The sequence below is a fragment of the Passer domesticus genome, chromosome 8 (genome assembly GCF_036417665.1).
Source record: "Passer domesticus isolate bPasDom1 chromosome 8, bPasDom1.hap1, whole genome shotgun sequence".
NCBI lineage: Eukaryota > Metazoa > Chordata > Aves > Passeriformes > Passeridae > Passer > Passer domesticus.
This window is the reverse complement of record NC_087481.1, coordinates 29,823,078-29,839,206: the sequence shown is the minus strand read 5'-3', so window position 1 is coordinate 29,839,206 and position 16,129 is coordinate 29,823,078. Positions and strand designations below refer to the sequence as shown.

The 16,129-nt window shown below is 41.6% G+C and overlaps 1 protein-coding gene across 13 annotated transcripts in view; it reads right to left on the bottom strand.

Moving 5' to 3' along the window:
* The window catches only part of ANK3 (ankyrin 3), a 338,252-nt gene that overhangs the window by 125,869 nt on the left and 196,254 nt on the right, over positions 1–16,129 (bottom strand). For all 13 annotated transcript variants that reach the window (XM_064430021.1, XM_064430020.1, XM_064430027.1 and 10 more), the window contains exons 2-7: positions 11,685–11,786; positions 11,142–11,240; positions 10,666–10,764; positions 7,194–7,292; positions 3,778–3,963; positions 1,898–1,996 (exon numbers count right to left, since the gene is read on the bottom strand). In XM_064430021.1, the coding sequence (XP_064286091.1) occupies positions 1,898–1,996; positions 3,778–3,963; positions 7,194–7,292; positions 10,666–10,764; positions 11,142–11,240; positions 11,685–11,786 (684 nt within the window). The remainder of the gene's footprint in view (positions 1–1,897; positions 1,997–3,777; positions 3,964–7,193; positions 7,293–10,665; positions 10,765–11,141; positions 11,241–11,684; positions 11,787–16,129) is intronic.

The window sequence follows — 16,129 nt, the reverse complement described above, 5'->3', positions numbered from 1 at the left end:
TGCAGCCTGATAAGCACCAAGAACAAAATTCAACTCCATATTACTGTTATTTATGCTACAGTTCTTTCTGTCACAACAGCTTTATCTTGATTTGCAACTGCCAGAGATGGAGATGAGCTCTCTCTCTCTGGATGCCCCCACCCTGTATCACAAGCACAAACAAGAGCTCAATGCTCCTTGAGTCACAGCCTCAGCCCACTGCTCCTTCAGGCTGATGCCACTGCATCCCCACACTTCCCCAGACATCCCAGAACTCTGTCTGCTGATGACAACAATGGAGGCAGAATTTAGAATGTCCAGATCTTGAAGAGGAGGTAAGAATGGCCTTTTTACTCTGGATGTGCTCTCCACAAGTGCCCTTAATCCAAAACAGAGCTGCTGAAGCCTAAGACTTATTATTCTATTAAAACAAGCATAGGCAGATGGTATTTAGAGCACTGGTACTAAAAGCTGCTAATTGCTAATGTAGTAGCATTGCTAATCCCTAATCTTGTTTCTGAGTGGGAAAGGGTTGACCCAAGACCCCTTTTGTCTTCCCTGCTTCTGTGATTAGGGCTTATCAAATACGCAATGCCAAAGCTCAGGATGGTATGAAATGCCTTAATGCTCTAATTAGGTCAGCTAAAGGACTTGGAAATCAGAGGTCAATGCTATCAGTGAAAGCAAAGCAAGGGGTTTGCAATGCTTGTCATAAAAACTTTGCTGCATGTAAACACGTGCCTTAACTACAAAAGCATTCAAGTTTTTAGCCATACAAACTATCCAAAGTAGAATACTGCAAATTCACTTTTCCCTTTGTGCAAATGCTCTAAGCAGTGTTGTAGTACTTTTCCTCTTGCAAAAGTAATGAACATAACACATGATCAAAATCTCAGAAGAGGAGCTGCTGGATTAGCCACGTGACATAATTCCCCTCATAAATATAATCTTGAATTTACATTGGATTTTTTTTGCTTTTTCTAATTTAATTGAAAAATTGTTCCAGAAACTCATTAGTTATATTTAATATTCATTATTAAGCAGTTATTAATTAAATATCATTAATTACTAAGATTTAATAGGAAACATCTAAATTTCTATACAGCATTTATTCATGACAAATTTATGCATATTTACTCTTACATTAGCATTTGCCTTGACTTTGAATGACTCTTTTCCCCTTGATTTTTTCTCCCTATTGTCCTAGCTCACCACCACATCTCTTCCCTGGCTTTGTTTGGGTAAGGCTTGGTGAGCCAAAGCCTTGCAGAGCCTCAGTTTGTTTTGTTTTGGGATTTATTTATTTATCTGGTCTCATGCCTGGCACCACCACCTTTCCTTGCTCTTCATATTGTACCCCTATCCTTCCTGCTGTGCCCCTATCCATACACGTTTGGGTTTTTCTCCTTCTGTTCCAGCTCTAACTTCCCTCTATTGTTTCCTTTCTTCTGCTTACACTGTGGACTCCATTCCTAGTTCTCACTTCATTTCCTGCTCATCCAGTTTCTCAGATTTCCTTTATGAATCACCTGGCTTTGTGCATGCAGTGGAAGCACAGATGCTTCCTCCACCACTACACCTGATGTTCACTGGAAGCAACAGCACGGTGAGGAGAATCCAGCAGGGACACATCCCTCCTGCCATATGTCACAGCTACAGGTGGAAGCACTCGTGCCACTGGATCCCAGCCCACCTTTGGCAAGGCTGGAACCACGAAAACAGCCGCTCCTTTTGATGAAAGCAGAAGTTTTGGGAGGTGAGGTCTTGAGCAGCCCAGGGAAAGCCCCTTTACACCAGCTGGAAACAACAGCTCAGCCAGGTCGGGTCCCTAGGCTGGGGAGGCAGATGTGCCCCTCACACCTCTGTGCAGAAGCTGTTGCCACAAAGCAAAATTGAGCATAACTGGCTCCACACTCACCCTTGCAGTGAAGTCCACGGCAGCACCCCGATTTAACAACAACGTGGCTACATTGATGTTCCCATAGTGAGCAGCTATGTGGAGGGGAGTGAACCCACTCTGCAAAACAACAAAACAAAACACAAACCAATAGATACTTTTTAAAAAATATCGCACTAGCACTCCACAATTGGTGGCACATCACTGACAAAAGCTAGTAACAGGAGCCTGATGCAAGTCACCACTCCAATTCTGTACTAGTTTTCACTCACTGATGTTTATTTATAGTATCTCAGAGAATCAAAATAAAATCACATTGCTATGCAGGAGGGAAAAAATTAACATAATTATTCTAGAAGAAAAGAAGTTGAATAAAACTTTCAGTTATTCCAGGAAAACAGCAGCAAAACATTTAAGTATTAAAGCAATGATCTGACTTTTATAAGAAATTAGCTTCTAACTAGAAAAATATAGTTATTGGTATTATGTCAATCTTGCAAGTTAAATCTTTTATAGATTCTTTGCAGAAGTTCAAATACGAGTCATTTAATGATATTTGCTAACTGATTTTTATAAATTCAAAGTAGATGCAAATGAAAATAACATCAAAGACTATTTTAAATTATTAATATGGGGTTTTTTTTCCAAGGGTTAGCACCATAAGGACCAGTCTCCCACTGTGGGCAATCACACTGGGTTATGTTCAGACACCATGAGTTACCACCCTAATTAAAAGACATCTTACTGATAAAATTACTTCAGCAATTGATTTTCATATTTTAGTTTTACTTCCTTTTAAAATAATGCTAAAACATGCAGCAATTCCATCAGTCCTGCAAAGTATGAAACCTTATGGGAACTAGATGCATTTCTAAATTGTTAGCAAGCCATGCTAGCTGCCACTGCCTTGCTTTGGGAGTTTTGCAGCTGTAAAACCACTCTCAGATCATTCTGTTTGCTGACACCATCGAGGTAAGTGTCATGCAGAAGCCTAGAATCAGACCTGGATGCACAACAGGACAGGGTTGTCTGCAGCTCTTAGAACATCCCATAAATCCATGAGAATCCCTGAAAACTCCATCTCTCGTAATACAGCCCTTTTATGATGGCAGTTAGTTCCCAAGAATGCTTCACTCTCGCTTTTAAACCCTAAGTTCCAGCTGCAGAAAGCCCTGGTCTCTACACTACAGTCTTCTCTAGCACATGCTACTTCATTTCGTCTAAAGCAGGTGTCTATCCTATAATATGCGATGCAGACAGGAGGGAGAAATGATGCAGCAGCACTAAGTCATGGAGGAGGAGTGATGATGCATATATATATTTATATATACCTCTGTTGTTCTATTCACCATCATCTAGGTTAACACATTTGGAAGCAAAGAGGGGGGAAAAAATGAACGGTTAGTCCACCACCGGTGACATGGGTGCGGAAAGCTTCATGATGGCTGTGGGGCACGGCAGCTCGGGGGGCAGCACGCCCGGCACACACGGGAAGCTCCACAGGGTGGAAGCAGAACCAGCCAGTACTTTGAGTGCTAATTGTTACATGTTTACCAAAGTTCTCCGAGTAGCAATTGCACAGACAGCTGATCAAATGGCAGCTGCGCAGTACCTACAGCTGACCACTGCCTTCAGGAGTGGCTTTCATTTCCAAAAGAGTAATTCAGATAATATTTTGTTTATTATTTTCCATTTGCAAGGTTTCTACAAGAGAAATTAACCCTGATTTAAACAGAAGGGGAATGGGGGAGAAAGAGGCAGAGGAGGCAAATCAAACATTATTCTTTATCAGGGGTTAGAGGAGAAAGTTCTGTGTAACTGCAGCAGAACAGTTCGCACCGAGGGAGATCTCCCTGGTCAGCACCTGAGAGCATCAGAGCTCCTTGCTTTTCCCCACTGACCTTGGACTCCACATCAGCGTTGTGGTCGTTCTGCAGGAGCAGAGCCGCCGCCTTGGTGTCGTCCTTGCGGGCCGCGATGTGCAGGGCGGGCAGGCGGACCTTCCCCTTGGTGTCGTTTTCCAGCAGCAGGGAAACCACCTGGTCATGGCCTTGCTGCAGAGCTACTGCCAGAGGTGTGAAACCATCCTGCAACACACAACGGGCACCGTCAAGGCGTGCTCCAAACCTCCCACAGGGCGGGAATGGGGAGCCAAGAGACCTCAGCCTTGCGAACAGAGCTGGCCCAAATTCAACCCCATGTAATATGGTGCAAGTTAAAAGTGCCCTGCAATGACCCTGAAACTGGAGTAAAGTGTTGGTGAACAAGGTTCCAAATCCTCAAAAACACCTTTCTGGCACTCCAGACACAACATAAAATAGTAAGACAAAAATGACTGAGACTGGAGGAAAAAAAGTGTGAAATTACGCACAGATTTACAGTTAATTATACAGATACTTATTTATGTAAGTGCTTTATTATATAAAAAGCTGGAATATCAAAATTATACTTGCTAATGATGCCTCAATAGTAAATTATCATCCATTCCTGACAGATTATAATCTACATTTTTATGATTATCTTAAAAAATGTCAAACAACTAAACAAACAAAACCAAACAAAACAATCTCTATCCTCTAACAAAATTTATATGTACATTTAAAATAATTGATCAAGAACACCACGTTCTCCTAATATACTGATGTTTTACTACAATTTCCCTTTATGAAAATTTATATAATTTGATAGACAATCCTGTTACAAAAAAAAGTTATTTCCTTTCAGATTTGCAAATAACCAAATTAGTGTAGAATAAGAAACCTGAAAAACAGAAGGTTTTTATTTAACAGATTTTGGAGCAGATTCCTCCAACACATAAAAAGTACAGTCTGGGATTTATAGCTTTATATCTTAATTTTAATTTTATGTTATGGATTCTTAGAAAACTGAAGAATGAAGGAGTTGTCATTTACATTCTGCTCCATCCCAAACGTCTGTCATTGCAACCCAGGAGCACATCCAGCTTTGCCCAAGACACTACCCATAAATCACCTAAAAAATCACAAAGGCAAATTACTTTGGGTATTTATTTATTCAGTGTATCTCCTGAATATATCCAAAACCTGTATTACCAAACCTCATTCCATCTTAGCAAGCAAATATGTTCTCTCACTTTTCAACTACTGCTATCATGGTGAAACTGTGTAACTATGAAATAAAAGTGCAGCAGTGACAGAGAAAGAGGTAGATCCTCACTCCATGTCAACAGTGCAGAGTTGAAGTGTTAACTTTTTAAATTTTGGCATGAAAATTGATGTTTTCAAAATGGAATTTCTCCCTCTAGCTTCAAACCAAGAACACCTCAATCTAGGATGAGAAACAGGAGGGGTCCTGAAAAAGAGAGCTTTTTCAAAATTTTTGAGGGGAAGAAAATCCAAGAAAACCACTGAAATTCCTGGGTCCTAACAAGCAAGTTCCACCTCACCCTCCTCACCCCCCGAGGAGTTTCATGCTGATTTAACCAGGTTTCCCTGCTGCCTGCAGCTCCCCATGCTCCAGCAGCAAGGGCAGGCACTGGGCTGCAGTCCTGGGGTGACACGGCCACAGGTGTGAAAGATGCTCTGAAGGCCAAAAACCTCCCTGAGCATCCCCCAAGAGGGCTCTGGCAATATTGCTCTACTGTACGTGCAGAAATGCCTGGAGAAACCCTGGAGACCTTGGCTTCCTGCGCTATTTACACATCCCAAAAATCAGCCCCTTCACAGAAATGTGGCGTAGACACCCACAACACCTTTTCTTGTAGGGAAATAGAACCAATTATTTCCTTTAATTAGATTAAAACACCATGATTTGACAGTTACTTTTAAAGAATATTTTGCTAAGTGGCAATTCTTTAGTCACAAAAGTCTTTGCACTTTGAATGATAAAGAGAAATGAGATTTATAAGAAAACTTGGACCAAGAGAAAATGGGAAAGAACCCATAAGTAATTATCTCAAACAAGGAAGGCAATAAAGGTGCCACTGTTTTGTAGCCTGCTATCTTAAAATAAATACTCCATTGATAAAATTAGATTGCACCTTATCATCAAGCTGAGATGGAAAAAAGCTCAGCCTAAACTGACATACAGTGCTCAGAGGAAAAACAATACCAAACAAAAAAAAACCTAGTACCCCTTCAAAATTTTTTCTAAAATCTCTTTTCAGAAGATCATACAGAGGTAAGTGACAATTTTCAATTAATTTTCCAGATGTAAAGTATTTTATTTTGGTATATCCTGACTTTCATATCCTTGAGCATTTCCAGAAAGTAGTTCTGATGCACACTTCAAGTTATTACTAACTTCTAGTGACTTTGCAAACACTGTTTTGATCCATTAGCAATTCATTTTTCACAGTGGAACATGGAATAAGATTTTCTTTCTACACCATTATACAGTGACACTATCAGGTATAGGTGGCAATAAACTAATTGTGCATTTCATAATTTTCAAAAACTAGGCCTTTTCCAAATAAGCATTATATCCTTCAAGGAAGCAGTACTGGGAGTATTCAATAAATTCAATAAGTATTAAAGAGAGCACATACTAAAGTACCTTTCTGTATTTTGGTAGCAAAATCTTGCTAATAAGACAACTGAAAATTCACCAGATTCAACACCTTTCTCAATGCCATACGTTTACAACTATTAATATATTTGTTATTTATTTTCCTCTCGGGTTTTCTTTGAGTTAGAACTAATTCTGTATTTGAGTTAGAATTAAAGAAATTTCTTTTTAAAGAAAGAAATAGGAAGTGTTCTTCTAGAAAGATCACAGAACACCTTCAAGGATGGATCCTGCATCTTTCCGTCAGCTTGAAGTTCTCCCGGCAGCACCAGGTGGGATAAGTGGGTGCCACAGAGAGGGAACCACCATGGTAATGAAGCAGTTCAGGAAATTCCCAAGCCCCCAGTAACCCTGGGTTTTCTCTGATATCCCAGGGCTAGTCCAAAGCACAGGTGAACAGTTGTTCTTGCCTTATGGCTGCCACCCTTCTCATTGCTCACTATTTTTAATAAAAGCACAGAGAACTTTTATATTATACACACAGCTTCCCTGTGTGAGCACTTAACCTGAAAGATTAGCAGTTATGACTAAGAACACATCTATATTTAGAACTGTCTCTAGTTAAAGCAATTTTTTTTTTATTTTAGAAATGGCAAGAGACAGTTTAAATTGCTGAAAAGCCTATAACTCTATTCATTAGCACACTTCACAGAGACAGCTTTTTATTCGTCTTTAATTTTGTGTTTAAAAGACTAGTTTGATATAAGCTGGCAGAAATCACTGCTGAAACACATTTTGCTTTGTTCATAAAGTGCCAAATTCAAACTTTTACCTCTGTGGCAAGGCTTTGACTGGCACCATTGTCAAGAAGAAACTTAACAACCTCCAGGTGGTTTTCTTGGGCTGCCATGTACAATGGAGTGAAGCCATTCTGAAATATGAAAACAAGAGTGTAAACACCCCAGAAACATTTTATACATGAAACAGATTCTGCCAAACGAGGGAAGATTAGGTGAAAAGCAAAAAAAAACTTTGTTCAGAGATGAATTAATGGCATGATCTACACTGGCTTAAGTGAAGATGGGAGAAGGGTAATATTATTTAAAAGGACACAGAAGAATTTTTCAGCTGACCAGGTACAATTCCCACAGCTAAGCGAGAACAATTCCTTTCGCATCTTCTCACATCAACATCTGTTGAGAAGTTAAGCTAAAAATCAATCTGGACAGATGATTTGGTGACAATGAGTTATGATTCCTGATAAATACAGCCACAGCACTGGAAACACTAAACAGGACAGGGAAATACAATACAAGTCTGTGGTGAAAGCAAGAGCAGTGACTCTTCAGAGTAATTGACATTTTTTTTCTCTTCTTTCCATTAGCTTTGACTTCTCTTTCACTTGTGCCAGCTACTTCTGCCTCCCACCTCCTCACAGAGCTGCCTTCTGAGCACACTCTGCATCTGGGCACCGAGCTACATCATATTTCAGGCACCAGGAGATGTGAAGATCATTGGTCCTCAGCAGTTTGAGACAGAGGTTTATGAGTGTTTCTGAACACATTAGACCATCTCTCAAATTATGCTTAGGTGACTGATTTCAATCAATGCAATACAAGTATTAGAGGCTGCAGAGCTTAACTCGTTCATTGGTGAATGCCTTTGCCTTACAGTCAATGCTTTTGTCTTTGCCTTAACCGCAAACAGCCTGTGAGAAACTGAATTTTTTGGGATCAATATTAAGGCAATGTATATTTTACCTTTTGTTCTAAGAATTTTTGAAATCTCTCCTACAGTTACACAGGACAGATTTTGCAGAAAACCAATGGGGCTGAAAACAGATGAGCTGAGAGGAGTCTGCCCACATGTTTACAACGAAGGATAAACACCCACATTCGGGGCCCTGGAGAGATGCAGAGGGACACCACAGGCCCAGACCCGTGGCAGTGAAATTGGGCTGGGCTGCAGTGGGACAGCTGAGGGACACCTGAGTGTGCCAGCAGCGGGCAGAGGGGCAGGGCACAGCTCCAGCACCGAGCACAGGTGACCTGAGGCCAGGCACGCGGCCGCGCCAGCAGCAGGGACACGGAGGAGGTCACAACAAAGGACAGCTGGGGAGGAAGTGGATGTTTGACCCAAGAGGAACTTCACCAGCAGCAAGGCACCGAGCAGCTGTGAAGCCACATGTTTACAAGGCCTGCACAGGTGGCAGGGCCTGCTGCTCTTCCAGGATTTTGGTAATTTGGTCTCTATTCAGGCAAGCACAAAGCAGGTGCTGAAGGGCTCACAGAGCCCAAGCCCAAAGTCAGGAATGTGTTTAATGCACTCTCCAGAACAGAGGTTCAACAGCTCAGTCACCATACAGTCAAAAGTCTACTTAATTAAAAAACAGAGAAGCCAGGAAGCACTTGCTAAGGTACCTCATGCGTCACGCTAGAAGTTATTACAGTGAACAGTGGTCTGGTATTGAGTCTGGTATTCTATCATTTCATGGCATATTCTATATCCACTTACTAACTCAGCTGGGAACAAAGATCAATTTTTTAGTTTCAAACGTTTGCAATTAGAAAGGAAGCAGGAAACTCTACCAAATAGCTTCATGAAATAATTAACAGGCAAAAATTCTCAAAACCAAATATTGGAGGCAGAGCAGAACTGTTTCTCCTATGTTAAGTTTCTGTAGGGTTTTAAATATCTTTCCACACTTTACACTTGCTTCTCTCTTTAAAAAGGGGCTGGAATTGCCAGACAAACACAAGTCTGAAAAAAAAAAACATTTTGCCTTGAATAGTAATAAACAGCCCTTAGAAGAGGTGTAATATTCAGCCCCAGCACAAATTTCTGGCTTGTTTTTTGGCTTTTTTACAGACAGGAAGATTTGGTTAAAGAAGGTCTAACACTGAAACTGTCAGCATGGGAGAGCTGTCACTGTCAAGGAAAGAGGAGACAAAGCTCAGGTGAAGCTCAGCACCACAGACCAAGGTGATCCAGGGCAGTTTGGCCACAGAAAGCACCAGGGACCTCCTCAAAAGCTGAATCACTGCCTGGTATTGGTCTGGAATGGCCAATAAAGGTGTTACATGGGTGTTCCAAGTAAAGACATCAAAGGCCTCCACAGTGGGATGGGGGAGAAATAAATCTTTAATTCTGGCATGTTAACAAAGTAAGAGTAACATATGGCAAAACCTTAGGGTATATGGACAATGCAGTTATATAAGATGTTTACAATCTCAGATTATTTTTAGTTTCAGGGCTGAATACACAAGTTCTCAAACACAAGCTGAAAAGATCCTCTCAATCCCATGTTAAGTTCTTTAACAGGAAAACTATGGCAAATATTTCTGCTTTGTTTTACTTCATAACAGTCATGGGAGGTTTTACCTAAAAATAATGTATGTTGTGTTGTTTTCTTTAAATTTAAGTTATATAGTTCCTAGAATTAAATATTGCTGTATTGAGCTAGTATAAAAGAGTAAGAAAGAAGAACTGAGTAATTTATTTCTTCTGTTCAGGTGAAAAAAAAAAAAAGAAATATAGACCACAAATAACTAACATTTTCAAAATAGATCCTGTTAAGTGTTTTGTTCCTATTATTTGAAAGACCAATTAAAAAAAACACCCTCCTTCTTTAAAATGTATTTTTTTTAAACAAACATTTATCTTAATGCCCACATCTTTATAATACAGCAAAATTATAATCCTGGGCCAGATGAGAAGACTGTCTCTTCTCTGACACTGCCTGCCAGCCCCTGAGCAGGGAGAGCAGGAATGGGGTGGCATGCAGGACACTGCTGGCACAGCCACATGACTTTCAACAATCTGTAGTTTATGCATTTTTCGAGCCAGAGTTTTTCTGTTTTGTTCTACTGCTTTGCTTGTAGCACCAGTGCTGTTTTCTCTCATTTCAAATTCTCTATAATTGACCCAAACATTTATTCTAAGGACTTGAACCAAGCTTACAAACTCTGCATATGCCTGGAGTACCTCCCTGTACAAGGAAAGGGGATGGGCTCAGCTAAGCCTGAGACAGTGAATGATGTGAAACAGGATCCCTTCGAACACGTTCTCTCCCACTCTCCTCCTGTTCTATCCTTGTCTCTTCCAGCTCTAACAAGCAGCAGCTCATAGGGCACTCCTGGGGCAGATCTGAGGTTCATCTTGCTGACTGTCAACGCTATTTTCAAGAACCAACATTAACACAGTAAGATCTACCAAACACATTTGCTAAAATCAGAGTTCCTAAGAGAAGAACTTTAGTGTTAGCAGAGTTGTTGGCAGCAGCAAACAGGGACATGTGGCTTTACCTGAGACTGTGCATTGACGTTGGCCCGATTTGTAACCAACACTTTGACAACTTCTGCTTGTCCAGCGAGGGATGCTATGTGCAGTGCTGTGTTTCCTTTCTGCAATTAGAGACAGAGACATTTGAAAAGAGTACAAAACCTCAGCCTCAAAACATAACAATACAAACAAGAATATCTTCCACTTCAGAATATAGTACTTCTTGCTGAATACTTCTAATGAGTGTGTTATTCTAGAAGACATGGCATGGACAGAAACCAAAACAGGAATCTACAATTTGTTCAGTAAATCTCCTCCCTAGCAATGTGACATTTTACTATCATCTGCTGAATTGTTTCTATTAAGCAATTATTGAGACCCCACCCCCAACAGTGGAAAATGGACAATTACTGCTGCAGCAGTCTGTAATCACTTGGCCAACACCTCGTGGCCAGGCCAGCAGGGTGAACAAGGGAACAACCAGATAGGCCTGACTGACCTTTGTGGCTGCATCCACACTGGCACCTCGCTGGATCAGCTCAGAGACAACTTCTACATGCCCTTCTTTGGAAGCGAGATGGAGAGCATTCAACCCATTCTGGTTTAAAAAAGGGAGGGGAAAGAGAAAAGCAATTAGAAGGATTGTCATGTGTTTTCCAGCTTACCAAGCATGTGAGGAGACAAGTTATTACCATCCCACTGAGAGGACTGCTTACAAAAACTAAGGCAAACTTCACAAGAATTAGATTATAAGGACAGAGTAGGAATTAAATCAAGATATACTGGCTCTTGGGTTTCAAATTTTATGTGCTGTTCCATGATCTAATGCAATAGAAATGGAATGAAAGATAAGGTAGCACATTCTCCAAGTGCAAATGAAATGGTGTCTGGGTAAAGGGTTTAAAAAAAAAATTAATTGGATAAAATATGTAAATATGGTTCATCAAAAAACACGTAAACTATCTTTGACATGAAGTGCAAATATAATGAGAAATCTGAGAAATGGCAAGAAAGGTATTTATCAAGAAAATGTGACCACAACCTGATTTGAAATGTTGATGTCCACTCCATTTTTTAAGTAGTCAAGAGCCTTTTCCAAGTTGCCAGCTCGAGCTGCTCTCAGGTAACTTGCATTTGTGTCAGACTACAAGAAAAAAAGGAGAAGTCCCGTGAGAAATTATGGCACAGTATAAAAACACATTTCAGTGGCAAAGAAATTATTAATGATACAGCACATTGTACATCCACTTAACTAGACATGAAAGGATCCCAAACCACCTTATGAAATGTGGGTCAAATCCTGAGCAGGCAGCAGGAGGCTTGGCTTCACACATGAACATGAATTATGGAGCAGAGGCTCACACGCAAGGCCAGCGCCAGGGACACTTCTGGCACCCAGAGGGGCACACAGCCATGGGGGAGCTTGGGACTGGACTGCAGGGAAACCATGCAGCTCTTCCCAAAGGTGCCACACCACTTCCGATGCCCCGGCTGAACAGACCCAACCTGCACTGTGAGAACTAATCTGAGAGATTAAAAAAAAAATTCAGAATACTCAACCTCGAAGGACTAAGTTGGTGGAATTAAAAAACCCATGGTCCTACAAACATATTATAAAATCTCACATCTGCTAACATTTTGGATTATATTCCCCATTGTCCTTCATTTTATGGCACATTTTTATTGACAATGCCTGTTCACATTCAATGAAGAAGCCAGAAATCTCTAGGTACAAGGTCATTATATAAACTGCATTTTCCTTTTTTTCAGACCTTGCATTAAAGATAGTTACACAAATTTACTTTATGATGACTTCAGCTTGAATATAAGGACAGCAGAAATGTTGGTTAAGTCATGACAGAATCACTGAGAGGAAGTCCCATCCCCAGAGGGTTTTAACAAGTTATGCAAATATCCAGGGAGGACAGTTTAGATAATGCTGATCCTGCCTTGGAGCAAATGCAATGAACTGGGTTAGCTTTCAAGAGGGACAAATCACACAATCTTTGATTTTATCTGTGCCACAGCTTTCCCTGGCATCTTGGGCAGTCAACATATTTTTTGTGCCCTCTTCTAGACTGGTAAAGCAGGAGTTGTCTGGGTTCTTTCCTTCTCAGTACAATTTCCTCCCAGCCTTACATCACTGCAGCTACCAGTGCACTGAGATGTTTTAACATTTTGAAAGAGTGCAACAACTACTTTTACACTACACAATAAAGGCAGTTAGTGCTAAGAGAAATACAAACCACCCTGGCACCAAAGCAGTTATCTATCTGTTGCTCAAATAATTTTCTTTTTTTTTTAATATAAAATTTCAGGATTTGCTATACAGTTTTCTCCTCTCCTGTCTACACAGCCACTGCAAGCTGGATGTTTTGCTCATGAATTGCTCCAAGCCCACCAGAAGCCTCACTCACAGGCAGGATTGAAGCAGTCTTGGGCATGACGACAGCAAAATTATAAGTGAGTAGGAAATCTGCTTTTCTCCTTGTCCCCACAGAAGCTACAAGACCATTTTACTTCTAATAAAACAAGCTCTCCCCTCTAAGGGGAGAACCATTACTCATGAACTCCTCATTTTCTCCCGAGTTTTGCACACCTTGCATTCCACTTTGCAGTGGTAAGTCACCAGCTTACAGCCTTCCCTGCTCTTTATCATTCTTTTCCAAGCATGCCACGCTGATCATTACAAACCAGGTTCTGCAATGTCCTTCCCAACAGAACAGCCCCCCAATACAGCCCCCAAATACTGGTGTTCAGTTAGGCTTTCTCAAAAATAAGGTGCTGCTGCAAAGTTAGCAGTCATAACTGTGAAGATCACGGGGAAGAAAAGCTGCCTTGAGAGCTGCTTTCATTTGGGAGATCATCTGAGTTGTGCAATGCAGATTATTACAGGAGACAGGTCATATTCTCAGTGCTTAGCAACAGCAGTCACTGGGGTAAAAAAACAGGTCAGCATTTTATCAGCATTACTAAAGGTATGAGGGAGGGCTCAACAGAGCGGGAGCCTTTTTGTCAGAGGGCAATGGCATCCCTGTTTGGCACAGTCAGCAGGGGGACCAGAATTAACATCAGCTGTTTACAGCTGCTCCTGGGTGGGGAAGGGATGCGCCGGAGCCGCTCGCTCTGGAAAATCAGATTCCAGCAGTGGCATTAATGCACGCCAGACCAGGAACACTGCTTGTCTGCAGACACGTCCCAGCCTGTTTGCTCAAACAAAATGGAGGGGCAGAGGCAGAAGCAGCAATAAATATTTGATAATCACATTAATCTCTAACTGCGATTTCTCTGTGGAGGGAGAGCAATGCCTGTGTCTCTTACAGGCTTGGGCATGACTTTTGGACTTAGGGGTTCTGAAGACTTAACAACTCTTGGAAGTACTCGCTAACAGGAGGAAGGATAAAGTTCAGGTCACAGTCCCAGCCTGAGGCCGTATAAAAATGTCTCAAACCAAACTATCTCAGGTGCTGCTAAGTGACGCACAAATCCACTCCTGAAATCCCTCAAGCTAACAGCATGTCCTCCTTTGCCAGTCATCCCTCAAAACTCATTCCATGACAGCTACAAGTGTCCAGACACACCAGCAGCCATCCAAGCAGTGGGGCTGGTGAGGTGCTGGGCCCAGCATCCTGCTCACCTGTCAGCAGGCACTCCCAGGGCTCACACAGGCTCCCAGCACGAGGGCACTGTGCGGGAAAAGCTGGCATGACAACAGCAAGTGGGAAGCACCCAGAGGAGCTGCCTTTAAGAGGATCACCCAAACCCTCAGTCCGTTCAGCTGGTCTGAGTTGGCACTTGCAGTTTCCACCTTACTGGTTTCCAGTTACCTGAACGTGATGTGAGCCAGTGTGCAAGTGCACGGGCTGCCTTAGCACACAGGGTGTAACACATCCCTGTGCTCTGAGAAAAGGGAAAACCTTTCTTGTCTGATCTTGGCTGATGCTCCCAGGCCCACAGATGGGGTTAGCTCACCCTTTCTGGGCCACCATGCACAGGAGCTTTGAGATTTGCACAGAGGGATAACAAACCGAGGGTGTATAGCTGTACAAGAAGGTCAGCAGGGTTTCTGGGAGTCTCTCCATCCATTTCCACCTCTGCCATAAGCAGAAACAAGCAGTAACATTAGAGAGAAAACAGGGACAACCTTGTTGGAAGCCAAAAGCAGTTTCAGCCTCCTTAAAAGTAGCATTGCCAGCTTCCATGTCCCCTATAACTAAGGCATGACTTCAGACCTACCCACACAGAGGAGAGACTTTCAAGCTTTTTTCTGTCTCACAAAATGTCTTGAATATCCTTGTTAAGACACATCACTTCCAAAACCACGAGAACCAATGAACACTCTCCATCCAAAACATAAGGAATTGATCAAAAACACCAATCCAAAACTTCTACATATCTGAACCCGAAATTTCCCAAATTTACATTTGTATTTTAAGCCTAAATTTGTCTTTTTTTTTTTTTAAATATATCTCAGTAGTGTAGAAAAATGTTACTTGCAATTGGCACTGTTTTGTTTTAAAAAGAGCCTCTTAGAGTCCCCGTTAGAGCCTGTAAATTGCCTCAGTATTACAGACAGAAACAGCACCAGAGCCTAGGCTCAAACCAGTGCAGGATTTTAAAGATCACAAAAGTGCAATAATAATGTTAATAATTATTTATCTGGATTGCCATCATTCCTGGAAGCCCATCTCATAAACTGATAAAGGACCTGCTATACGAAATGCATTAAATCCACAGTGGGGGAAAAAGGATTTTGGGTTTCCAGCCATCACCCAGGACACCCATGTGCTCCTCTCTGTGGGCAGTTCTTCTGCATATGCCCATTCCCACCTTTCACACTAGCTGGCATCAGAAAATAAGAACCCCACACAGACAGAATAGACATAGACACTGTCTACAGGACATTCTCCCACCAGAACTAACAGATTTATTCCTCACTAATTAAACCTCAGCATTCCTGAGAAGCATTCTGGATGCTTGTGGCCATCTCAGATGAAGATGAAAATTGGCTTTTGATTTTCCAAGGCCTGGACAAATATTATGAGAACAACAGGTATGGGACACACATTAAAGCACCCTGAATCTCAGATGCTCTTGCAGTCAGCCACAAAGATTGCAGCCCTTCCTGTGCATTTGCACTGGATCCCTGTTGTCAGGCTGTGTCCCCAAAGCCCTTCCCAGCTCCCTCCTGGGCTTCCTGTGGCTGCTACCTTTTCAAACTCTACATGTAGATTAAAACTAAAAATCAAGATTTTTACAAGTGTTTTGATTCTTGGAGAGACAAACTTCAGGTCCTGTGCACAGCACTTAGCTCTGAAATGGCTATTCAGAGAATATTTAATGAACAGTGGATTTATGGGAGTACCAGTACTGGTGAATGCATAATACCAAGCTTTTTCTTCACAGATGACATGGTTTCTCCCCTCTCACCCCTTACCTTCTTGGAAGAAAAAGGGACTGTGTGTCTAGCTTTAAGAAATGTGCAAA